The following is a 24,285-nucleotide window of genomic DNA, read 5'->3' on the forward strand; positions in this document are numbered from 1 at the left end:
AACTAGTATATATCAGCCATGAATATAAGCTCTGGCCCACATTTCCAAGTCTCTAAGAAAACGAAAAATGGACTATGAGGTTTGGACCACTGTTCCATTGTGCCCATTTTACAGGTAGGAAAACTAAAACCCTGAGAAATCAAATGGCTTACATACCTGCATGCATGCACACACAACACATAAATTTCTCTCTCCTGGGGGAAGGAGTGCATGCCACTTTTCCACGACCACTTTGGATTTTAAGACTCAACCATTTCACGAGGCCTCAAAATCCAGTGTGCTTTGCTCTTGGATTAACTGTGCTATTTGAACTAAAGCCTTAACTTGTTCTTAATCTTCTTTTTGAAATGTTGACTTAGAGAATTAGCTCCCTGCCCATCAGGTCCCAGGCACAGATGAAGCAAACAGCCAGCATGCACAGTTTAGCAACAGATAGAGCCTGGGTCGGAGATCTGGGGACCAGTTTGTCATGGCGCCTGTGTCTGAGCCAGCATACCAGGGTTAGAGATCAAGGCAGAGACAGAGATAGTGGGGGTTATCTGAGGAGGCACCAGATACGATCAGGAAAGAGCATCGTGGCCACAGCCAAGACTTCAGTGACTGCAGCAGCCCTCTTGGGTAATTCAGAGTGGGTGGACTTTTCCATGAAGGAGAACCAGAGATGGTGCCTTTCACACACCTGCTGTTACTGTTATCCATCACTGATGAGGCTGTGGTAACCATCCCTGCCCCACCGGGTTAACGAGCAGCTGGGAATCAGAATCTATGAGTATTGCCCGGCAGAACTGGATTAATATTTCCAGTCATAACATGATCTTTCTGCCCTGTGTAGACAGAGTAAAGTGACTTTCTCAGGCATGGGGACAAGGCGCTCCTTTCCCTCTCTCGGGGTATTTGGGGGCAGCTGGTGAGAGCTTGTAGTTCATGGCCATACAGTCAGCTCCCAGCTCCTCTCCATTATGACAAGAAAATTCTCTCCATCTGACCCCACAGCTCCCTGACATCCCATACACTATCTCACTCAACTCCTGCTGCTCCCGTGGGGTTTTTCTCTCCTGGCTGCCCTTAATGATGATTGGAACATTATTGCCACGTGATAATCATGTTTCTGATGGGAGGAAGGGAGAGGGCCCAAGGTTATTTTTCCTAGCATCAGCCTCAGTCGTGGGTTCTCAGGCACCATCAGCATTTTTCTAAGCAGCTTTAAAGGTGATGCAGAGGGATTCCCTGGTGGCGCAGTGGTTGGGAGTCCGCCTGCCGATGCAGAGGACGTGGGTTCGTGCCCCGGTCCGGGAGGATCCCACATGCCGCGGAGCGGCTGGGCCCGTGAGCCATGGCCGCTGAGCCTGCGCGTCCGGAGCCTGTGCTCCGCAACGGGAGAGGCCACAGCAGTGAGAGGCCCGCGTACTGCAAAAAAACAAAAAAACAAAACAAACAAACAAACAAAAAAAGGTGATGCAGAAATGGCCACGTAGGCAGGGCACAAGACTAGTGATGGTTTAATAAGCAAAGCCCAGACACCCAGGTGCTGGTGCCACCTGACCTGCTCCCAGAGGCAGGCTCAGAGATTGGCGTGAGGCAACTTAGCCTGGGTTTGGGGAAGTGACGCCCACAGAGGAGTCAGGTCTGTGGTGCAGGCAGCCCCTGCATCCCACAGGGAGGAACTCAGCTGAGAAGCCTCCCTCCTGGGCTCTCAGGTAAGGAGCAACCATCCTACACAGACAAGTGGAAATACAAGGGAGTCCAACAAGTTCCCTCTTGAGCCTGGACATTTGCATCATGTGTGACAAAAGGCATGTGGAAGGCAGATAAGTGGAGGTGATTACGGTTTAAACGAACTCATCAGCTCCATTATGCCATAGCAAGAAGTAGGTCAGAAGGGTCCTCCTGACCCCAACTCTAGTTTATTCATCATAATCATGACCCATGTTTCTTAATGAGTAACAGAAATGCTGAGGGACATTTATTCCATGCTGTCAAGGCAAGAAGAAGCCATTTTCAGGTAGAATCTCTTTTTATTCTGCTCTAGAGAGGGGAAAACAATCTGAATGTGGAAAAACATTGAGGACCATATGAGTTGGAAACAAAGCAAAAGAAGGAGCCCTTTATTCTTGAATAAGACCAGGTTTTGGCTTAGCTTTCGTTTGGAAATTCCCTTTTGTTTCGAAGCCTGGAACTTCAGAGAGGGCCAGCTTCACAAGGTAGGAAACGCGGAGGAAAAAGAGAAAGGACTTGAATGCAAGCGTCGGTTTCCGTGGAGCTTTCATAGGACCTGTGCATGCTTTAGTGCTGTCCTTGGGGAGAGTAGCATGTGTGGTGGTTAGGGAGTCGCACCCCGGAGCTCAGCTGCCTGCTTTCAAATCCCAGCTCTGCCTCTTCTCAGCTGTGGAAACTTGGGCAAACTCCTTAACCTCTCTGGCCTTTGGGTTAACTCATGTTATAAAATTCTATCTACCTCTCACAGGGTTGTCACGAGGATTAAATCAGCTAATACCTAGAGGATGCTAGAGTGATATCTTCCGACCATTTTCACTAGTAAATAATAGAAATAGATCGCTGAATATTTCCAAATGATCATTTGCTTCTCCACTGGCATCATGACATCAGCTAAGAAGAAATAAGAGGCTATTTATAGAGGGAACAAAGTTAGTTTGCAGATTTCCTGGATTCTCAGAAAGTGACATCATGTCAGAGCTATGTCTAGTGTGTTGTCCATTCATCTAGCAAATATTTGATGGGTCCTGGCCTTCTGTGGAGGAGCAAAGGCAGACATGTTCCCACCTGTGTGGTGCTTAGACCAGGACAGAACAGAATATCCTCATAATAACCTCAATACAGGGCAATGAAGGTGGCAAGAGGGTAAGTATGGGATTCTGGTTGCTGACCAGGTGGAAGACTGTGTCTTTAACAGCCCCAGCCCCCCAGGTGCCCAGCACAGGCTAGACACATAGTAGGTGCTCAATAAACATTCAAGGAACTAATGCATACAGTACTTATTGTGTGGGACTGTGTGTCTCGTGTTGCCCTTTATCTCCTACTCTTCAGAGCAGGAACACATCTTCATTTTTGCGACCCCAGCACCTAACGTCACGCCTAGCACATAGGGTAGGGGGCCATAAATATGTGTTGAATTGATATGAATGATTGATAAGCCTGATGTGTCTCTCCCCCTGTTCAACGGTGGAGGCCTGTCTTGCTTTAACCCAGAGAAATGAGAAACTTGACAAGATGGGTAGCCAAGTTACTTTTAGGAGCTGAATCTTTTCATACCCATTAAAATTATATATGTAACTGGTTTTCTGCTCACTCTCAGCTGCCACGACCTCCTCTTTCTTATGAAAACTCTCTCTTTAGGGTTAGGGTCCCACCTGCCCTCCCCCATCTCTCTGGAAATTTCTCCATTTTTTCCCTATCATCTCCCTCCTCCAGCTCCCAGCCTCAGTCCTAAGCCCAGCGGTCGCCATGGCTGCTGTCGGGCCACTAACGCTATCAACCCCCTCCCTCCAAGAGCAGACCCACACCCTGGCCCCAGGAGCCGACACATGTTCCTCTGGCAACACTGACTGGCCCAAGGAGTGGGCATGATCCTCAAGCAGGGACAGTCGAAGTCCTTCCCTGGCATGACGGCTGCACCCTGGGGTGATGAAGCTGACAGGACATGGCCCTGGGGCTGTTGGCAGCAACCAGGCCATACCACGTGGAGTCTCCCTGCAGAGACAAGTGGAGGCCAGCTGAAATGGGAGATGGGAGAGAGAGCAGACAAGAATGAGAGAGAGACCCAGTCTCTGGGACTTCCCTGGTGGTCCAGTGGTTGAGACACCAAGCTTCCAACGCAGAGGGCACGGGTTCGATCCCTGGTCAGGGAACTAGGATCCTGCATGCCATAGGCACGAGGCCAAAAGTAAATAAATAAATAAATATGACCACATACATTTAAAAAAAAAAAAGAGAGAGAGAGAGAGAGAGCGTGAGAGAAACCCAGCCTCAGAGGGCTCTGGTTTCCGTAGCCCTTGCACTGGGCTGTGAGCTTCCCAGACGCATAAACCCGTGCCTTCCCCTTTAACTGAGCTGGGCAGACTGGAGTGCTGCTGTCTGCAGAGGGATTTGCTGCCACCCTAACCCTCCTTGGGGGCCTTGTCCACCTTTACAGCTTTGACCAGACTTCTAAGCAAATGGCTCCCAATTTCTATCCCTAACCTCAGACTCTCCACAAGCCTGTGCCCCGGTTCCAACGTTCCGTGCAGGGCACTGTTCCTGGATGGCCACTGCCCGCCTCAACTTCAACTTGTGTAAGGCTCTTCGCTGCTGAGCTGCTGACCTTCTCCATGCTCTACCTTGAACTGTGGTGCCTCGTTTCTCTCCCTCGAGGCCTTCCTCCTCTCTCTTCTTCCTGCCGCCACCCACAATCAGGCGCTAAGTCCTGCAGCTTCCTTCTTCGCACTGTCTCCTACGGCTGCCTCCTAACTCAATTCTTCTGGATGATCAGAGGAATAAGCTTCTTGAGGTTCTCTCTGCTGAATCAAGTCCAGGCTTCTTAGCGGAGCCCACAAAGCTGCCCGCCAGCCATCGTCCTAGTTTCTGGCCACACCCCTCACCTACAGGACCCCTGCGCCCCAAACCCATCGCGCATAGCACTCTGCTCATGCAGGCCTCAGCCCTTGCTCACCCCTCCTCCGCCCTGCCATTCCTCTGCGGTCCAGCTCAGATATTGCTTTCCTCCAGGGAACCTTCTCTCTTCCCCCGGAAAAGTGAACTCTCTCCTCAAAGGTCCCAAATACATTTTAGGTCTTTAAACAAAGTTTTATGGCTATGGAGGAACTATTACGTGCCAGGCCCCGGGGACCTGACTTAAGGATAACGCAGTCTCTGCAGGCACTGAGCCGTCAATGGACTAGCAAGAGACATGGCGACACATCCCGCTTCACTTATACCGCCTCCTCCTGTGGAAGCTTCCATATTAGTCTCACTCCCCTGATTAGCTTGAAAGACATTTTAGAGAAGGGACCCATAGTATAGTTCCTGGCACACGGCCCTACACATAGGAATTCCTCAATAAATACTAACCTATATAAAGCAGCATCTAGGTTAAAAAATCCATAAAGGATAAGAGATGTAAAAGAACATTATTCTTTTTAAAAATTAATTTTATTGAAGTATAGTTGATTTACAATGTTGTGTTAATTTCTGCACACACACACACTCTTTTTCATATTCTTTTCCATTATGGTTTATCATAGGATATTGAATATAGTTCCCTGTGCTACACAGGAGGACCTTGTTGTTTATCCATTCTAAATATGAGTTTGCATCTGCTAATCCCAAACTCCCAACCCAGCCCTCTCCTACCACCCCCCGCCTTGGCAACCACAAGTCTGTTCTCTATGTCTATGAGTCTGTGTTTCACAGGTAGGTTCATTTGTGTCATATCTTAGATTTCACATATAAGTGATATCAGATGGTATTTGTCTTTCGCTTTCTGACTTCATTTAGCATGATAATCTCTGGGTCCATCCATGTTGCTGCAAATAGCATTATTTCATTCTTTTTTAACAAATACTATTCTTAAAATTAAGGTGCAGGCTTAAAACTAATCCTTTCAGTTTGGTCATTTTAACAGCTGTGTATAAAATTTACCAAATTCTGAAAACTACTGCCTTGGTACCACAAGCACCCTCTAGAGTATATGTCCTGTTACTCCCCTCACCACAGGGAATAGGAGTCGTTTCATGGTTTGTGTGTAGCTGATTTAGAACTGTGAGTTGCTACAATATAGTAACTTAAAGGGTGATAGTTTAGGACAGCAATTACAACTAGCCAAACATTATAAACATGCTTCCACTGTGGAAATAACTCGGCTTATTCAGGAATTACTTACAGGCTTGAAAGCTCTGTTTTCAAGAGTAATTGATGTAATAGGACAGAGCATCATTCACTAAAGGCAGCAAGTGATTGGATGAGTGATGGGCTAAAATTTTGGAGCATTTGTGACCTATGCTATTTTATAAAATGTCAGCAAATGAATTATCTAAAAAAGAATGAATCCTCCTATGCAAATGTTTTTAAACTGGTTATATCATTATTTTTAAAATTTTTCATCTGAGGTGGTAATTTCATTATTTTTAAAATTTTTCATCTGAGGAATTCCACATCCAATTATCTTTTTCTATTAGACTTGCCTTTTAATAGGGTTGTCTTTCTATATTGGAATTCATTTTTTTCCATGTACAAAACTTTGAGAGTTCATCGATACATCCAACCTGATAAAGTATATATACTTCAAGCCCACAGATAATTTTCTGAGTTAAAGACACCTGTTTGATGGACTGACCATGACATACCTAAAGGTTATTTATTTTAATTTGCATGGAACAAAATTTATTAATAAATAACATTGTTAAGATTGTTCATATCCAAACTAAAATGCTGGCAGAAAATCGTACAAATCATTACATAGGATGTAATGTATGTACATAGGAAGGATTCTTTTTGTTTTATATCCAAAGTCTAGCAGAGAACTCAGCATCAGGCAAGATACTCACGCATTTATTGAATGAATAGATTTCTGTTCATCAAATTAGTGCATATGTCAGGGTAAGTCCAGGCCACTCAAGACGGCTGGTCTCTTGCTCTTGGTACATCCCCTACTTGACCAGTGCCTGCTTCACTCACATGACTATCCAGTTCTTACTTATAGGGCTTAATTTGTCCCTGGTAACTGATGAGACAACCTGATGTCAATTCCCTCTATAAATGGTAGCCTCCTTCTTCCCTAAGTAGTAAAGACTGCTGCCATTTCCTGCTCACTGTCTACTGCACATGGTGAGGTGTTGCTCCAGGACACTTTGGGTAAGATTCCCCCATCTATTAAACCATTAATGTCTCTGTCGCTGTCTCCAGGCTCTTCATCTCCAGGCTGGGCAACTGCAAGGCTTGCAGGCCTGTGGGGTTCAGCCCAACAGTCAGGTATAAGGAGATCTAGAAATGGGGAATTAAGGGATGTTTTTATAACATGATACCATATAAAAACTTTTAAATCATATGTGTTATATTACTAAGAACATATGTTAAAGGCTTTAATTTTAAATGACTTTTTCTTACTAAAACAATGTCCACAATTTACATTTATGATTTATTTATTTTGTCAACATTGTATGTAGATAATATATGATGAATATTTACTGTTCATCAAAATGAAATTTGGCAGGAAGACTGATAAGTCTTAAGCTTATAAAGATAGTTGTGTGCTGAAAATAATAATCCTGTCTAAGATTTGAACTGGAAGCTTTTTCTCTAAAATTATACTTTTCAGAATACTGGTGCTATGGGATAACATTTGGCAAAGTTTCTTGTAAACTATTCTAGACAGCTAGTAGGAGTATTTTGAATGACCAGGACAATAGATTTCATTTTATGGACTCTCAACTATTTAATTTCGGTCTAAAGGTTAACTGTTGGACTAGTGTATAATTATTTTCACAAAATGCATAATCATGACTGTCAACTTTTCCATGACTAACTATACCCTGCCAGATGTTTTTAAGGTTCTGCTAAGTCACATTTTTTTTCCGCCAGACTCTGTGTTCCCACACTTATTCCCTCTGGTCTTTTTTCATACTTTGCCTTTTACCTGAATTTTGGGTAAATGGTTTTATTGCTCTTTTTACTATTTCATATGAATATAATAGTTTCATATAAATTACTCTCAATTTCACCTTCTATCATAAAGCTTAACCTATCCCTTTCCTTGGGAGAGATACAGTTTGTGCAATTTATTCTGAAAAGTTATTAAGCCTTTCTAAGCAAGGAAAGCTAGCGACAGCTCATCAGATGACTGAAAATCTGCTGAATCACTCTAATATCGAGTCTTTTAGGAAAATGCTAACCATTTCCCAAACTTTGACATTTGTTTTCTGCTCTTCAGCCACTTCTCCTGATTAGATTTTCTGGCTGTAGCAAGGATCATTAATCATTAGACAGCTGGGGCTCACTGTCAAGTGAGACCTTGTAACACATGGTGGATTTGTATTTTCTTACCAAGTTGAGCTTTTAGGGAACATTCGCTGCTGGCCACTAGCAGAAGAATTTTGATGACAAATTTCATCTCTCGAATGCCAGTGAAAGTATCTGGCTGCATGCATGGTTTCAAAGTGTTTATTGATTCAAAATGTATTAAAGCCTACCAGGTGCTTGTAATTGTGTGAGAAATGTGAAGAAAAAAACCCAGTTCTTATTCCCCGAAGGAGCTCTAGTGGGAAAGACAGATGACAAACACACAGTTGAAATCAAGTAAAGTATTCAATGAGGTCAAGTCTGTGAAACAGGTGGGGAGTGCTATAAAAGTACAGAGGAAGCGCTGCAACATTGCCCCAGTCACCTTCAGACTCTTCACCAACCACATTTCATCACTGGTTATGCAAAGGCAATGCAACCCTGCTACATGACTCCATGCATGCATGTTTGAAGGAGAAAACATCAGAATATTTCTGCGGGAGAACAGTGAGGTCTCCAAACTGCAAATATTTTCTACACCAATTGCAGAGCATTGTTGAGCACCTACGGTTGAATAAACTAATTAAAGTGAGCTTGGGTTTACGACCTAATCTTACTTCCATGCATTGGGAGAAGAAAGCATGGTCGTGCAAAGAAATCTCCTGGGGTCAGAAAACCAGATGTGTATTGTGAGATTAGGCAAGCGGGGTTCACTCAGGCCAGCTGAGCACAGGATCGTCATCTGTGAAGGCATGTCTGTCAGGTCCCCCCAGTCATGTGACATTCTAAGATCTAATCATAAGGGGATTGGTCAGGCCAGCCTGATTATCATTATAGTTTAGGACCATTTCAAACATCTGAATCTCCAAGGTGTATCATATAGGAGGAAACTCTGGTAACTGCTGAGCTCCACTTTATTGAAGGGGGTTAAAAAAAAACTGTTTTAATAATCAATCGGTTTCTGTGCAAAAAATTATCAATAGTGAAATTTTAACCGTGCAGAGCAGCACTAGAAAACATTTGGCCACAGTCTGATCAACCAGGAAAAAAACTTTACTATGAAATGTTACTTACTATAGCCAGTTTTCTTCCTCTTCTTGAAAGTGGTCATTCTTTTTTAGCATTTTTCAAATCTTTTATTTTTTTTTATCTTTGATAATTGACTTTATTTGTGGAGTTTTTTGTATACACAAAAACTTTAATTTTCACATATTCAAATATGCCTTCACATTCTTGCATAGCTTTGGGGTTTGCAGTTTTAATTAAAAAGGTATTCCTAACTCCTATATTGTACATGTGTTTTAGACTTGTCTACATTTAACTCTTTTTTTAATTTATTATTTATTTATTTATTTTTAACATCTTTATTGGAATATAATTGCTTTACGATGGTGTGTTCGTTTCTGCTGTATAACAAAATGAATCAGCTATACTTATACATTTATCCCCATTTCTCCTCCCTCTTGCGTCTCCCTCCCACCCTCCCTATCCCACCCCTCTAGGTGGACACAAAGCATGAGCTGATCTCCCTGTGCTATGCAGCTGCTTCCCACTAGCTATCTATTTTACGTTTGGTAGTGTATATATGTCCATGCCACTCTCTCACTTCGTCCCAGCTTACCCTTCCCCCTCCCCGTGTCCTCAAGTCCATTCTCTAGTCTGCGTCTTTATTCCTGTCCTGCCCCTAGGTTCTTCAGAACCATTTAAAATTTTTTTTTAGATTCCATATATATGTGTTAGCATACAGTATTTGTTTTTCTCTTTCTGACTTACTTCACTCTGTATGACAGTCTCTAGGTCCACCCACCTCACTGCAAATAACTCAATTTCGTTTCTTTTTATGGCTAATATTCCATTGTATATATGTGTCACATCTTCTTTATCCATTCATCTGTCGATGGACACTCAGGTCGCTTCCATGTCCTGGCTATTGTGCATTTTTCAAATCTTAAAGAATGTCATTCTATATTCACTCAAAACCCTATGCTAACACCCGACAAATTCTTCTCTTTCCTGCCTGATAACTTTAGTGAATATGCAAAATAAATATTCTTCTACTTTGTCAACATTTATGGCACCTTTGGTATCACAATATAATGTTAAACATATTTTTCTTATCAAACTGCTGATCTTGACAATTTAAACAATGCTGATTGTTTAAAGCCCTTTATGATTTCAGGACAGTCAGTGGCTCCAAATACAATCAATTACTCTGCAGACAGAGCAACAATTCCTTGGGTCTTGTAAGGCACTTGATTGAAGTGTAACATTTTCTCCCAGCTACCTTCAACTCCAGAGCACAAAGAATCACAACCCATGTGTGGCTAAAGATCTGTTAGGAAAAATGACTCCGGCCAGAGACTGCAAAAAGGAGGATTGCATGGCTTAGTTTTGCAAATATAAATTTTGTTTTAGAGTTGGAGGAGAACTCAAAGAGGAAACCAGCAAGTGCAGCTTTCAGCCTCCAGGAAGGAAGGACTACAAGAGCTAAACCTGGATGTGCTATTTCAGTTCAAGGAAAGGGGGAAAATTTAATTTTGCAAAGTTTCATTTCTTTTAAAATAAGTGTAATGCTACGGCTCAGCAGGCTATATGGAAATGTGTATAGAGTGTGCACTAAAGTGCGAGGCTAATTTCCCTAGAAAAAAACTGGGAGAGAAAGAGAGAGAAAACAGACTCCACTCTCCTAAAAACTCTCCAGTCTGTCGAGGAGGCAACTACAGAGTACAGTAAAAAATGACGGCAATACTTTGACAAGAACGCCTACAGAGCCGCTCAGTAGAATAAGAGTTAACATTCTCCTGCCTGACAACTTTACAGCAAAGCCCAGAAGAGGAAGCCAGAAAATTCAGAAAAACCAAAGCTTAAGTCTGACTATATTTTTAAATTTCATTTTTGGTTTCTTTATACTTGAGCAGAGCTCAGTCCCGCAAACGTCTTCTTCAACGGCGGCAGATGTCACCTTGGAATTCTCCCAGAGGCAAAGTGCTAGATTTGGGGCAGTTCTTCCTCGGTCACTAACCCGAGGTGGGCTGGGTTGTGCCTGAGCTCACTGAACTTCGGACCCGTAGAAGCACCTGCATTGGCACCATCTCATAGGATGCACCCAGGCTAAGGGCCCGGGGAGGTAGGCGAGCCAGGTATCATTGCCTTCGGGGCGAAAGCCGAAATCACAGCTAGGAGAGGGCTCTGCTCCTCGTCACGCTGTTACTTGGCTGCAGATTCCAAGGCTCAGCCTGACGCGCGCAAAGCGCCCGGGGAAATGCCCTGGGGGCCGGAGAGGAGCCCGGAGCCAGTACTTTCTATTAAACTCGGTAAGTACTGCGCTCCCGCTGGCGGGGACACTGTATCGCCAAATGGAAGGGAGGGTTCCCTCTCCTCCACCTCGAACTCCTTCCAACCGCCACCTTTTCCTTCCCAACAGACCTGCCGCCCATTCAGGCGGACATCTGGGTCGCTGGCCTGAGGGCCAGAGCTGGGAGTCAGGGGGTCTGGGCGGCTGGGACTCTGGTTCCCCTCAGCACCTGGAGCCGCCAGTGGCCGAAGGACACTCGCGCTTGACGGCCGATTGAATCACGGGTGAATCAGCCCCTGCAGGGTTTCGGAGTTTCCTACTGGGAGGAGGCGGGGCCGGGGTGTGGATTCGCCAGAAGCAGCCCAGGGAGGCTGCTGGAGCCTGGCTGGGGGCGGGGAGTCGGGAGGAGGGGCGGGGGCGGCCGTAGGGCCTGCGGAGGCGCCGGCGTGCGAGGGGCTTTTTAAAGCGCGCCGGGCACGGGCTCCCACAGACTCGGGGTTCCTCGCGCCCCTCCTGCTCCATCCCGCAGCCCCAGGCGCCTCCAGTCCAACCTCAGCAGCCTCCCCTCCTCCCCAGCCTCCGGGGCGCAAGGAATCCTCCCGACCTCGCCGTCAGCTCGTGAACATGGCGACCCCCACCGGGCCCCGGGTACCCTGCTACGAGGCCGCCGTCGCTCGGGCGCTCCTATTCGGCTGGGTCCTGGTCCGGGTGGCCGGAGCCACAGGTGAGTGGCACCCTCCCCCCCACCCCCGAGCCCTGGGGCCCGCCACCGGGAAGAGGGAGGACAGTCCTGGCTGGCAGCAGGCTCGCCCTGCCGCCCTGAGGTGCCACCCGCCCGGGACCCGCCGCCCCTTCTGCTAGAGATGCTTGCTCGTGGCGTCCAGCGTTGCCTAAGTGCGTTCGGGGCTCTCGCTTGAAGTTTAGGAAAAGAGCTTCCCAGGGAGCCGACACCTTGAAGGTGGTGGGACGTGGCTTCTCACCTGCACGGGTCGGCGTGCAATGTTTGAATGTTATCCTTCATTATATATGCACTTTCCATAATAAAAAGCGGCTCTCGGTCTTATCTTGATCGTCTGTGTTTTAGATTGCGTTAGAGGCAGTCCCTGCAAAATGTCGCTTGGACTGGAGCAGGCACCACATTGTGCATGCCCTGTAAGCCTGTTCTGTGTGCGGGCAGGGCAGAGGCTGATCTGCTGAGAATTGGCCAGGCAGACCTTAACAATGAGGCATCCTAACCGAATACATCCGACGGTGTTAACAGGCTTAACGGCTGCATGGTTGTCTGTGGAAGTTTCAGTATAGAGACATTTTAGATACAAATGAAAAAAGTCAAGGTTTGGGTTTTTTATTGGATGCAGTCCTAACTCTTCTTACACATGTGGGCTTTGTCCTTTAACGTAATTTATGGAAAACCCTTCCTAGCCGGCTTTCCCTGCTAAGTTGAACCTGGAGTCCTGCCCTTCCCGAGTTGGGCCGTGGACACCCTGGGCCACTGATGGCTCCTGGGCTGTGCTTCCAGGTCATTATCACAGGGCTTCCCCCATGAATAATTTCAAACAAGGGTTTCAAGATCCTTGTGTGTTTCCTCAGATTACCCGGTCAATCTTGCCATGAGGAAATTCTGGGTTTAGGAAAAAATTGCAGATTTTTTCTTATAATTCAGTTAAAGCTTTTGTGGTTGGAAAAATATTAATGTGAGGTTTATGATGGTGTTGGGGAGTGGGAAGCTGTTTTATACCATCAACATGAAATCGTGTGCTGAGAAGTTCATGTAAACATTAATAGCTGTTTCTCTGTTGTTTAAAGGCACTACAGATGTAGTAGTAGCATATAATTTAACTTGGAAGTCAACTAATTTCAAGACCATTTTGGAGTGGGAACCCAAACCCATCAATCATGTCTACACTGTTCAGATAAGGTAAGCCAGGTACCAAAAAAGAAAAATCAGATTTTTGCTGTTTCCTGTGCTGAATATAAATGTCTTTAAAGCTGACTGATGGATGAGATTATTTAACGGATAACAAAGAAGAGGGCATTCATCATAATTTGCTGGCCAGAGCCATACTCTGTCAAGCCTGCAACATTTCCAGACCTTAAACTGATAGAACGTTTTAATTGTTTTTGGAGATGATGGGGAAATTTGTAAGTGGAGTATAAGCTACGGATAGGAGAACCTTCTTGAGCAAGCCACGGTGGCACTGATCGCTGATAATTCATTTCATCTAAGTACACAGCTCTTTTTCCGTGCTGTCTAGACTGCTAGCGGGATTTAACATGTTAGAGAAGAGGTGGGGAGGAGTTTGGATGTATACATTGCCTTTAAACAGTGTTTGATTCATTAATCTTTGGATTCATGATTCAAAATTCAGTTGCATACATGATCTTGGAGGGGGTCAAATTCATGACTCACTGAGCGGGAACGGAATACTCCTCTGTCTGCACCCTGAGCTGTCAGGGCTGCTCTGCTCATCCGTCCCCATCCCTGATTGGCAGCTGTCCCCAAGAGCCCCTAATTCAGCATATTCAGTCTCAATGTCCTCTTTTTGATGGTTGTCACCATATTCTTAGCAAGTTTTTGGTTTCTGAAATGTTCTAGGAAGCTTGGTAGAGCTCTTATTAAGTAGAGGAGAGCAGCTGTGGAAATTAACACTGCTTGTAAAAGGCACAAAAGTATCGCTGGCTAAAATTAAAGGTGCTTTGCCATTTTGTTTAGCTTGTGCCAAGCCTTTTGTAGCATTTGGAATGCAGCTGCTAAGTATGGAGTGGGGCTTTTAGGTGGTTTTTTGTTTGTTTGTTTGTTTTTCCAAAATCAACTTCATGACAACCATTGCCAAGGCAACACGGAAGAGAATTTGTGTGTGCATGCATGCTTGTATAGATACATAGAAAGATTTAAAGGAATTTCATAACTCGAGGTAATAATTACTATTATGGTCAAACTTGTCAAATCAGATTCTACTGGTTGAGAGTTAGTAATTCCACTGATACAGAGCTGAAGTTTACCTTAGTAGATGCTTTCCTTCTGGGTAGTGAAAATAAGATTTTAGGAGGAATGCTTACCTCCGAAATATATTAAGTTTGGTGAACACGAGGAAACATATTTCTGAGTTACCAGCTTTTGAAACATAAACCTTTGTCAACTCAAAGTTCTTGGACTTTGCACGGCTGTTGTTACATAAGTGGACGCAGTCCCCTTGTGCAAACATCCTAGTGCAGAGCTGCCTCTTGAGGGCGCCCGCGGACCCGGGCTGGGGGTGGTTCCCGCCGCACCGGCCGTCTCCACACCTGTGCTGGAGGACGTGTGAGCGGTCCCTCGCCCCTGCCGGAGACCCGCACTCTTCGGCGACCAGCCCACGGGTAAATGGGATTCCTGGGTGAAGGGACCGTAGCAATCATTTTATAGAAGAGGAAACTGGCCCTGGGAAGGTGAGGGACTTATTCATGACTGCGCTGATGGGGCTCGCCCAGCAGGGTCCGGTACCACGGTCTACCCAGCGACGCGCACCACCACCCCTCAGTGGGTCTCCCTCGGGTCTGATGTGGGGCTCCAAAGCCGGGAGGAGGAAAGAAAGTCATTCCCACTGGTCTCCTCAGTGCGCCTTCCTCCCTCCCGGTTTCTTTCCCTAGAGAAAGCGTCTTAACCTGCTGCTCCTCCTGACCCACCCACCTCACCACCAGCCAGTCCTCAAACACAGGGTGCCGCTGCTGTGTCTGAAGCCCCTCCTTGGAGCGCCAACTGCCTTTTTCCCCTTTGGAAATGTTCACCGGTGGTTGCAAAGTGTTACTGGCTCAAGCCTTAGCACCGACCATCCCTTGTAGTATTGATTCCATGAAACGTTCTGAATTCTAAAACAGAACTCCCCAAGCTTGTAGAAATCAACTTGCTTCTTAATTGGTGAGTCTGGATTCTGTTGGGATTTTTTAGAAGTTCAGGCGGAACTTTTATTATTTCCAAATCAGGAGATTTTGCAATACCCAGAGGAACCTTGGAGGCGTTTATATTGTTCATGCTGATTATAGCATTCAGAGGAAATGAACTGCAGAATTGCCCCTTCCTAACCTGTTCACAGCACTTCATGGCTTTATTACTTTTGATGATTTAGTTGCTTGTGCTAAATTTTGTCAGAGGACTGTGGTTGCTACTGTGAGCTGGAAGGAACCAAATGCTATCTCTCAGACAGAGTATAGCCTCAGCACCCAGCAGTGTTGCTCTTGTTATCTGAACCATTTGTTTGCCATAGCAGTGGAGAAGAATCATCAGGTTCTCATTCACTTTTTAAAATAGAAATGATGTAATTTAAAAAAATGCATTCTGGTCATTCTGGAATTAAGACTGCGTCTCTACTTTTATCACAGAAAATTAGAGAAATCTAAGAGTATGTAAACTGATATTTCTATATCAATCTTTGTGAATTTAAGGACCAAGAGTGTGTTTACTCACACCTTCTTAGCCCGATTACTTAGTTCAGACTTTTAAAAAAATACTTATTTGTGGTTCTCATGCCTGGATTTAGACAACTGAATCCATATGGCAGCTTGTTTTCCCCCGGTTCAACCTGGAAATGTAAACCATCTAATATCCAGCAAGGCCTGGCCATGTGCAAGCCCTAAAGCCCCACTGCGTGATGGGGGAGCACAAGGGTGTGGAGCCCTGGTACCACCCTCACCTTAAGTGCTTTAATGAGATGTCAGTGCTGGGGGATGGGGAAGGGAAAGATCAATTCTGAGCAAGGAGATCTGGAGATTCCTGCAGAAGGTGGGATTGGAACGTGGCCTTGAATGAAGGGTAGGGAACGCTAGTGGTTGATGATGGGGAAGGTCAGGGTAGCTGTCAACTTATGTGGGACAGATGTGTGTGGATCCAGCTGCAGTGACATTTGTCTAGGAATTGTCTTGGTTCTGTAGAATAATTTCATTTTTAGAAGCTCTTTATATCATTTCAGGATACTTTCATTTTTGGCAGTACTTTAAATCATTTCCTCTTCAATGACATCTTACAAAAGAAAGCTCTGTCTTTCGTCAGATCTGTCTCTTAGTCTCAGACTTTGACAGATAACCACCTGTATTGTTGCTCTATAGTTTTTGACAGCACATCTTGTGAAAGTGAGGGGGGCATGTCGTATAATGAGAGGAACAGACCCAGCTCTCACCGCATAAGCTGTGAGACCTTGTACAAGTTACCTAGCAGCTCTGTGCTTCAGGGTCCTCATATGTGAGGAAGATCCAATACCTTCTTGGAAGGATTATACCAAACAAAGTAACATGGCTGAGGGTCCAGTACAGTGCCTGGCTTATAGTAGATTCAATAACTGTTAAATAACCACACCAAGAATGGTCACAATAGAATGTAATAAGATAGAATATATTACATAGAACATAGAATGTGGTACACAGAATATAATAAGTGGACTGTAATAAATAATTGGGTCTTGATGGAAAATTGCCCTTTATCCCACATAGTCATGACAAATCATCTACATTTTAAGGAAGATATTTAACAGAACGGTTCAGAGCACAGACCCAGTAGTCAATTGCTGTCTGGCTCAAAATCCAGCTGTGTGACGTGGAGCTGGTCACCCAGTCTCCCTTTGCCTCCATTGCCTTACTTGTAAGAACAGAGACAATTACAGAGCCACCCGCAGGTTGCTGTGAGGATTCAAACTCATCTGAAGTGCTCAGCGTACCAAACGCCTCCTCGGGATCGCTTGTGGGAAGCTGCTATCGTAACAAGGCACCCCAGCCAGAAACCAGTTTGTCTTGTTGGATGCAAATCATAATGTTCCATTTCTCTTCCTTCAGCTCTAGATTAGGAAATTGGAAAAACAAATGCTTCTACACAACAGACACAGAGTGTGACGTCACCGATGAGATCGTGAAAAACGTCAAAGAGACATACTTGGCCCGGGTCTTTTCCTACCCATTGGATGCCATCGGTTCTACTGGGGAGCCTCCGTTTACCAACTCCCCGGAGTTCACACCTTACTTAGAGAGTAAGTAGCTCGGTTTGTAGTAACCGTTCATTCTTGTTTTAAAAACCTCTGAATATTCTTGTGAGCTTGTGACCCTTAGGAGCCATGACGTAAGAAAATATTTATCCATAAACACGTCTTCTTTCTCAGAGACTGGTAAGTGCCACAGGCCTCTTCGCTCATTCTGGATGTGGCAGGAGGTTCACGGAACGTGAACTTTGGAGTTGATAACAATGTCATCAAGTAGGTTTCTCCACCAGTCTGTCCCCAGACCCTACCAGTAACTGGCTGGATGAGGGGCAGGGAGTAGGAAATTCACTAAGCCTGGGGTTCCAGTATTTCCCCATATATATTTAGGAGATTCTATATACCTCACTTCTGAATTTTCAGAAGTCCCAGTTGAGGGTTTTTCACAGATGGTCACGAGTCCATGGGGAGAGTTCCGTCTCCCTCCAATCTCATCATCGGGCTTGCTGACCTTTCTAATCGCTTGACCGTGATCTGAGTCCTGTGATGTGCTGCCACTTGCCGGGCCAGCTCCCATCCTGCTTCCTTCATGCTGGTCTTGAAAACGCAGAATGCTTTTCTCCCCAGCCTTTGGCCCAGTAAACTGACTTGAGCGTCTACTAAGGGAGAGCAGAGGATTCCTGCCAAGTAGGAGACGTAAATTTTTTGTCACGGCTATGGTTCTGAACTAGGTATTTTAAATAAACACATGTAGCACATTGAGAAGAGTGAAATCAGCTGCTCTAGCAAGACGACTTGGAATGAAAGTGTTGTGTTATTGGTGCTTTTATATTTACCCTTCTGACACCCAGAGGGGAGTTTCTCAAAGCAGGGATGGAGAGAAGGGGCCAGAGGGACAGGCAGCCGCCTTTCCCCTTAGCACCTACTTTGAGGGTGGAAATAGGCCCAGCCTCACCCCAGGTGAATCTGGCTGCCTGCCCTGAGCCCCCGTGTGCCAGAGCCCGTCTTCAAACTCCCCTAGTGCTTCTACCTGTGTGCCTCTCCCAGCACTTAGCTAGAGTAGCGACCCTACCCACAGCCACCTGCAGTAACTGCAGGGTCATTGACATTTATTCTCCCTCCACTGGCAGCATCCTCATGATTCCTTTTTATAGTTCTTGAGTTTTTTGTCAGCCACTGCAAATCCTTTTTCGGTGCAAGAGGGAAAATAGTTTATGTTTTTGCATGTGCTCACACACAGACATACTTGCATATAGTTCCTGTTAAGTTATCGGGATTTGTTTTACTGTCCCTCAACCAAAGCACATGAGATAATCGAGCCATCAAAGAGACCTGGTGGTTAAAACTGGTTCCTTGAGGTACCAAGGACAGACATTTCTTGGGCTTTCCCACAGCCTCTACTTTATTGTATGTAAGATCTGGAACCTTATGCAGCTGTTTGGTTAACCACATGTGGCTGCTGAGCACCTGAGATATGGCTAATGCCCTAAGTGTAAAATACACGCTGGATTTTTTTTTTTTTTTTTCTTTCTGCGGCACGCGGGCCTCTCACTGCTGTGGCCTCTCCCGTTCCGGAGCACAGGCTCTGGACGCCCAGGCTCAGCGGCCATGGCTCACGGGCCCAGCTGCTCCGCGGCATGTGGGATCCTCCCGGACCGGGACACGAACCCGCGTCCCCTGCATCGGCAGGCGGACTCTCAACCACCGCGCGCCACCAGAGAAGCCCTACACGCTGGATTTTGAGAAAGATCTCCAAAAGTTTTTATACTGATTAAATGTTAAAATGATAATATTCTAGCCATATGGGGTTAAAAGAAATATATTATTAAGATTAACTTCACCTGTTCCTTTTTACGTTTTCTAATGTGACTCCAAGGAAACTTAAGGTGACATCTGTGGCTCCCACTACATTTCCGCTGGACAGCACTGCTGTAGAACGTCTCGGGGCCCAGCTCTGGGGCTAGGGAGTTGGTTCTATGAGCTGTTTCATGAGGGATGACCAAGTTGTTATTAACCGTGATTAATGGGATTCTACGTTGTCTAGAATTCTTTGATTCCAACAAAGCTCATTTTCTGTGTTTTAGCAAACCTTGGACAGCCAACAATTCGGAGTTTTGAACAAGCTGGGACAGAACTGAATGTGACCGTACAAGATGCACGTACCTTAGTCAGAGTGAGCGGCACATTCCTAAGCCTCCGCGACGTTTTTGGCAAGGACTTGAATTATATACTTTATTACTGGAGAGCTTCAAGTACAGGAAAGGTGAGCGCTCTTTTGTTTTTATGACTCCTTTTAAATTGTAGATCCTTGATTTTACAGCCTACTTCTTTTCCAACTCAAATATCAGAGCGGGTGGTTGAGAGGACAGGGTGGCGGAGTGGGAGGGGCCGCTGTCCTGGTTTTACCTGTGACTTCCAGCTGCCTTGGTCAGGGCCTCCTCGGATACTCAGGTTCCTCAGCCAGGGGGCTGGACCAGTCATCTCCAAGGTTCCCACCAGCTTCCTCATTTCTTCCTCTACGGAGGATCCCAGAGACAAGATTTGTTTTCCATTCAACAGTTAATACTTCATTCCTATTTTCCTTTACTGCAGATATCTTTTTTAAAATTAATTAATTAGTTAATTTTTGGCTGTGTTGGGTCTTCGTTTCTGTGCGTGGGCTCTCTCTAGTTGCGGCGAGCGGGGGCCACTCTTCATCACGGTGCGCGGGCCTCTCGCTATCGTGGCCTCTCTTGTTGCGGAGCACAGGCTCCAGACGTGCAGGCTCAGTAGTTGTGGCTCATGGGCCTAGTTGCTCCGCGGCATGTGGGATCTTCCCGGACCAAGGCTCGAACCCATGTCCCCTGCATTGGCAGGCAGATTCTCAACCACTGCACCACCAGGGAAGCCCCAGATACCTTCTAAAGGGGCTAAAAACTGGGTTGGATGTGCCCAAACTGGATATCTTCATCCTTGGGGAAAAAACATCCTTAGCAGTTATCGGGGGAACTTGATGAGCCAACTCACTTCCAATCCTTTATGTCAGATGTGTCCATGTAGGCTTTAACTACCACAGTGACTTAGTAAAGGGGGCAGAATTCCCGGAGCCCAGATGAATAAAGGACTCTATCTTTTAACAGAAAAAGGCCACGACGAACACTGATGAGTTTCTGATTGATGTGGATGAAGGAGAAAACTACTGTTTCAATGTTCAAGCAGTGATTCCATCACGAAGAGCTAACCAGAAGAGTCCAGAAAGTCCCATCGAGTGTACCAGCCAAGAGAAAGTTCTGTCCACGGGTGAGTGGCTCTACCCCTGATCCATCTGGGAGGGAGGGAGGGGTGCCTTCCAGGACGAGGATGTACTTTCTTCAGGGGAAAACTGCCTTGGTTTTTTGTGGTTTTGGGGGTACTCATAATTTTAGGCATTTAGAGATGTTTCTATGTTGTTCCCTTGTATTAATTAGCAAGTGTTTTTCTGAGCACGTACCATGCGCTAAGCTCTCTGCTGAGCCCTGGGCCCATGGTACATGTTTAGGATTTAGCATCAAATGCAGATTTCTCTGAGCATTTCTTCATACTTAAATTCTGATTTGGGGAGCTTGGGGGGAGCTTCTGGACCAGGTGCAGCAGCACCTGATGCACATTTATGAGCACCTACTGTGGGCTGTTGCCACAAAGGTTTTAACCCACGAAGGGAAGGGACTGAGTCTATCAGGTATACCACGTGCATGTGTGTGTCCCTGGCCGGCACGTGTGTGTGTACATTATGTGCCACACCAGGGCCCTGACACCAAGTGAGGAGTGGATCTTATTTGGAGATGCCATGGAGGCTCAGACACGTGCGTGAGGGTGAGAGCCCAGGAATCTCCCACCAGGCTTGAGCAGGTAGTGCTCTGAGTACTTTTGGGAACAAAAAGTCAAAGGATAGCAATAATGACCTAGTGCCTTGTTAAGATGTAATTTAAGCCTTTTAAAAACACTTTTAAAATTCCCTCCCGTTTATTGACACTGACAGAAGGAAAGGGCTCTCTTTCCCTCTGGTTCTGCACCGTCTGGGCCCTCATACCCACAGCCCTCAGGTCCATCCTCCTAAAGCCAGCTTGAGTTCCGCTGCTCTCTGACTTCATGCACACCTAGATCGCTGCTTCCCCTGCCTCTTCTCTATCTGCTGAATTGGGTCCTTTGAGAATCATTTCAAATGCCACCTCCACCAGGAAGCCTTCTTATTGCCCCAACCAGTTATCATCTCTTCTTTACTTGAGTTTTGGTAGTGCTCTGCATCTCTCTTTGCACTGAGAGTTCAGCTTCTATAATCGTTGCCACCAAACTCAGCATCATTTTCAGCCACTTGTTTCTAACAGCCGTTCTTGCTTCCATCTTCCTGCATCTTTCTAGACTGTGAGCATTATCCAGTTTATTAAATCGTTTTCACCATTGTCAATTGCCCGCAAACATCTAGGGTTTGACAGATTCTTTCCTAATCGAAATGTGTTGTGGTGGAAAGAGCGCAGGAAAGAAATTTCAAGTTACGCAAAAGCAGGATGGTGTAATTTGGGGTTATGCCTTCAGTTCTGCCCACTGATAAATGGGATTCAAGCTCTCTCTCTGAGTTGACTTGGTACCTTTTATTTTTCAGAAATGCCCTTCATCGTTGTAGCAGTGGTGCTTGTGGTCATCATCTTCATCATCGTCCTGTCTGTGTCTCTGTATAAGTGCAGGAAGGCGAGAGCAGGGCGAAGTGGGAAGGAGAGCTTGCCCCTCAATGTTGCATGAAAGATCCTGCTCTTGGATCTGCCAACTCTGCAGAACTCGTGTTGCACTGTGACCAAGAACATTTAAGGCAGTAGAACACATGGAAACACAAATGAGTGTTTGAAGCTTAGAGACCCTTGGGCTCAAAGAAAGCTCTTATCTGACCTGTTCTCACGATTAGCATTCTGGTTTCAACATCAGCATTAGACACTTTGGGACGTAATGAGCGGTACAAACAATTCCAAGTTTTTTAAATTTCTATTTTAATGCTGCAGCACCTTTTGCACATATCATGCTCTAGACTGTATATTTTCTACACTCAAGTTGAAGCCAGATCATCTAAGGAAAAACAAATGAACAAATGCCCTAAAAAATCCTGGGTGGATTTTTGGAGAACTTTTGAGAGGCCGACTTCAAACCATGTGGGAGAGTAAAATGGAAACTGGGTGGACTTTCTAACGTATGTCTGTCCTTTTGTAATATGGTGTTTAGGGTTTTTTTTTTTTTTTGAGTACTTTTGGAGGTTCGAAACAATTAGCAAACAACATTTATATGAATGTGTTAAAAGCAGAAGACTTGTATTTGGGGCACATTCATAACATGCATTACAGTTTAGCACTTTAACTGACTTAAATGCTGTTGATGAAACACTTGACAGATAGCTGTATTTTTATAAGACTACTATACCAACAAATTACATAGAGTTTAAGATTTAAGGTACTTCACACTTTATGGTCAACATTGTACATATTTATAATTTGAAAAAAGGTTTTATATATGGGGATTTTCTATTTATAGAGGTAATATTGTTTGTATATATTGAGATTATTTATTTAATATACTTTTATATAAATAAAGGTAACTGGGGATTGTGACTATTTATTATATCTTATTTATCTTATTTAGTTATTATTTATGGTTTGGCCTTTGTATTAGTTGGCTCTGCTGCAGTAACAAATGACCCTGGAATTCTCAGTGGCTTATGACAATGGTATCTTTACATTACACTTACAGTTTGGTGGCTGTGGATTGACTACAGCTCTTCTTAATGTCTTCTCATTCTAGGACCAAAACCAAAGGTGAAGCCCCTATTTGGATCAGGGCAGAGGGAAAAGCAAAAAACTAGTAGAACGGGCAGCCATGTCTTCAAGGTTTAAGCCTCCTCCTAAAACTTCCACTCCAGAGTGGCTCAGTGTCACTTCTGGTCACATGCCACTGGCCTAAGCAAGACATATGACCAAGCCTGATAACACTCTGCCTGCCAGGAGGCACCACGAGTCACACAGCAACGGGCAGGGGTGTATGGTTTCCAGGGAAGGGAGGATTTTATACCATCTACTGCAGGCTTAGCGGGAGAGAGACCTTCCCATGGGCATCAGTTTGAGTTGCAGATGAGGGTTGGAGAGGAGAACAGAAGAAAAATTCTTCAGATTATTGAAAGAAAATTTGATAAAAGGACAATGTAAGATAAGGAGAGAGAGAAGTGGAGTTTCTAGAGTTATTAGAAGCAAACTAGGTTGAGAGCTCTTTGTGGACAGGATGGGGTCACCGTCTGCTGCTCCTTGAGGGTGACCGTACCAGTGGGCTCTTAGACATGGCTGAGTCGAACTACTTCACTTCGTCTAGAATGTAGAAATAGTGAGTTCTCCATTCAAATGCAAATAAAATCTAGCAGAACAGTCTTGATCCCACAACTGCACTGAAAGAGGATTCTAAGTAGAGATGAAAATGAGCCTCCTGGCACCTGGTTGAGCCCAGCCGTGTTTGCCTCCTGTTGTGGAAGGCTGGGCCAGTGCGGCCTGAGAAAGGCTTCCAGAGGCCACCCCCGCTTGGACATGGTCCCGCCAAGGAGACACTTAGTAAGCACTGAAAGCCAAGACTCAGCTCACTGTCCAGCTGTTCATGAATTAAGTGCATTTTGTTCCTTTGCTCCAAAGAGTTCAAAGCATTGTCAATAAAAATCTAAACATGAAATGTTAGGTATAACACCACATTTTTAGAAAGAATGGGGCCAAACAACCTTTCAGGTCCTCAGAAAGATGGCAGCCTGAAAAAAATATATTTTGGAGAAATTAAGGGAAACAGACCAGTGGTTGGTTTATTGGCTGGTTCTGATGGGTTGTTTGCCAGTCTGTGTCAATGCTGGAGTGGCATTCAAGCCAGAGAAAGGGCATGCATTTGCAGCAGAGTCAACAAAAGAGAGGTTGGCATGGGAGCATGTCCCCAAAGAAGTATGCTTTGGCTGTTATCTTGAATTCCTGCTCACATGGGGCTAACCAGGACAAAGAGCTTAGTGCATGGGGGTAGAACAAGCTCCCAGAGAGGGTATCT

General features: G+C 45.2%; 1 protein-coding gene across 1 annotated transcript; it reads left to right on the forward strand.

Moving 5' to 3' along the window:
- The first annotated feature begins 11,862 nt into the window (after positions 1-11,862).
- On the forward strand, positions 11,863-22,829 carry F3 (coagulation factor III, tissue factor). The gene is made up of 6 exons (XM_082834188.1): positions 11,863-12,008; positions 13,091-13,202; positions 17,084-17,274; positions 19,305-19,483; positions 20,340-20,499; positions 21,839-22,829. The coding sequence occupies exons 1-6, from the start codon at positions 11,909-11,911 to the stop codon at positions 21,973-21,975; spliced, it is 879 nt and encodes a 292-aa protein (XP_082690314.1). The 5' UTR covers positions 11,863-11,908; the 3' UTR covers positions 21,976-22,829.
- Positions 22,830-24,285: the final 1,456 nt, after the last annotated feature.

This window comes from Leucopleurus acutus (assembly GCF_964270905.1).
Source record: "Leucopleurus acutus genome assembly, chromosome: 2".
NCBI lineage: Eukaryota > Metazoa > Chordata > Mammalia > Artiodactyla > Delphinidae > Leucopleurus > Leucopleurus acutus.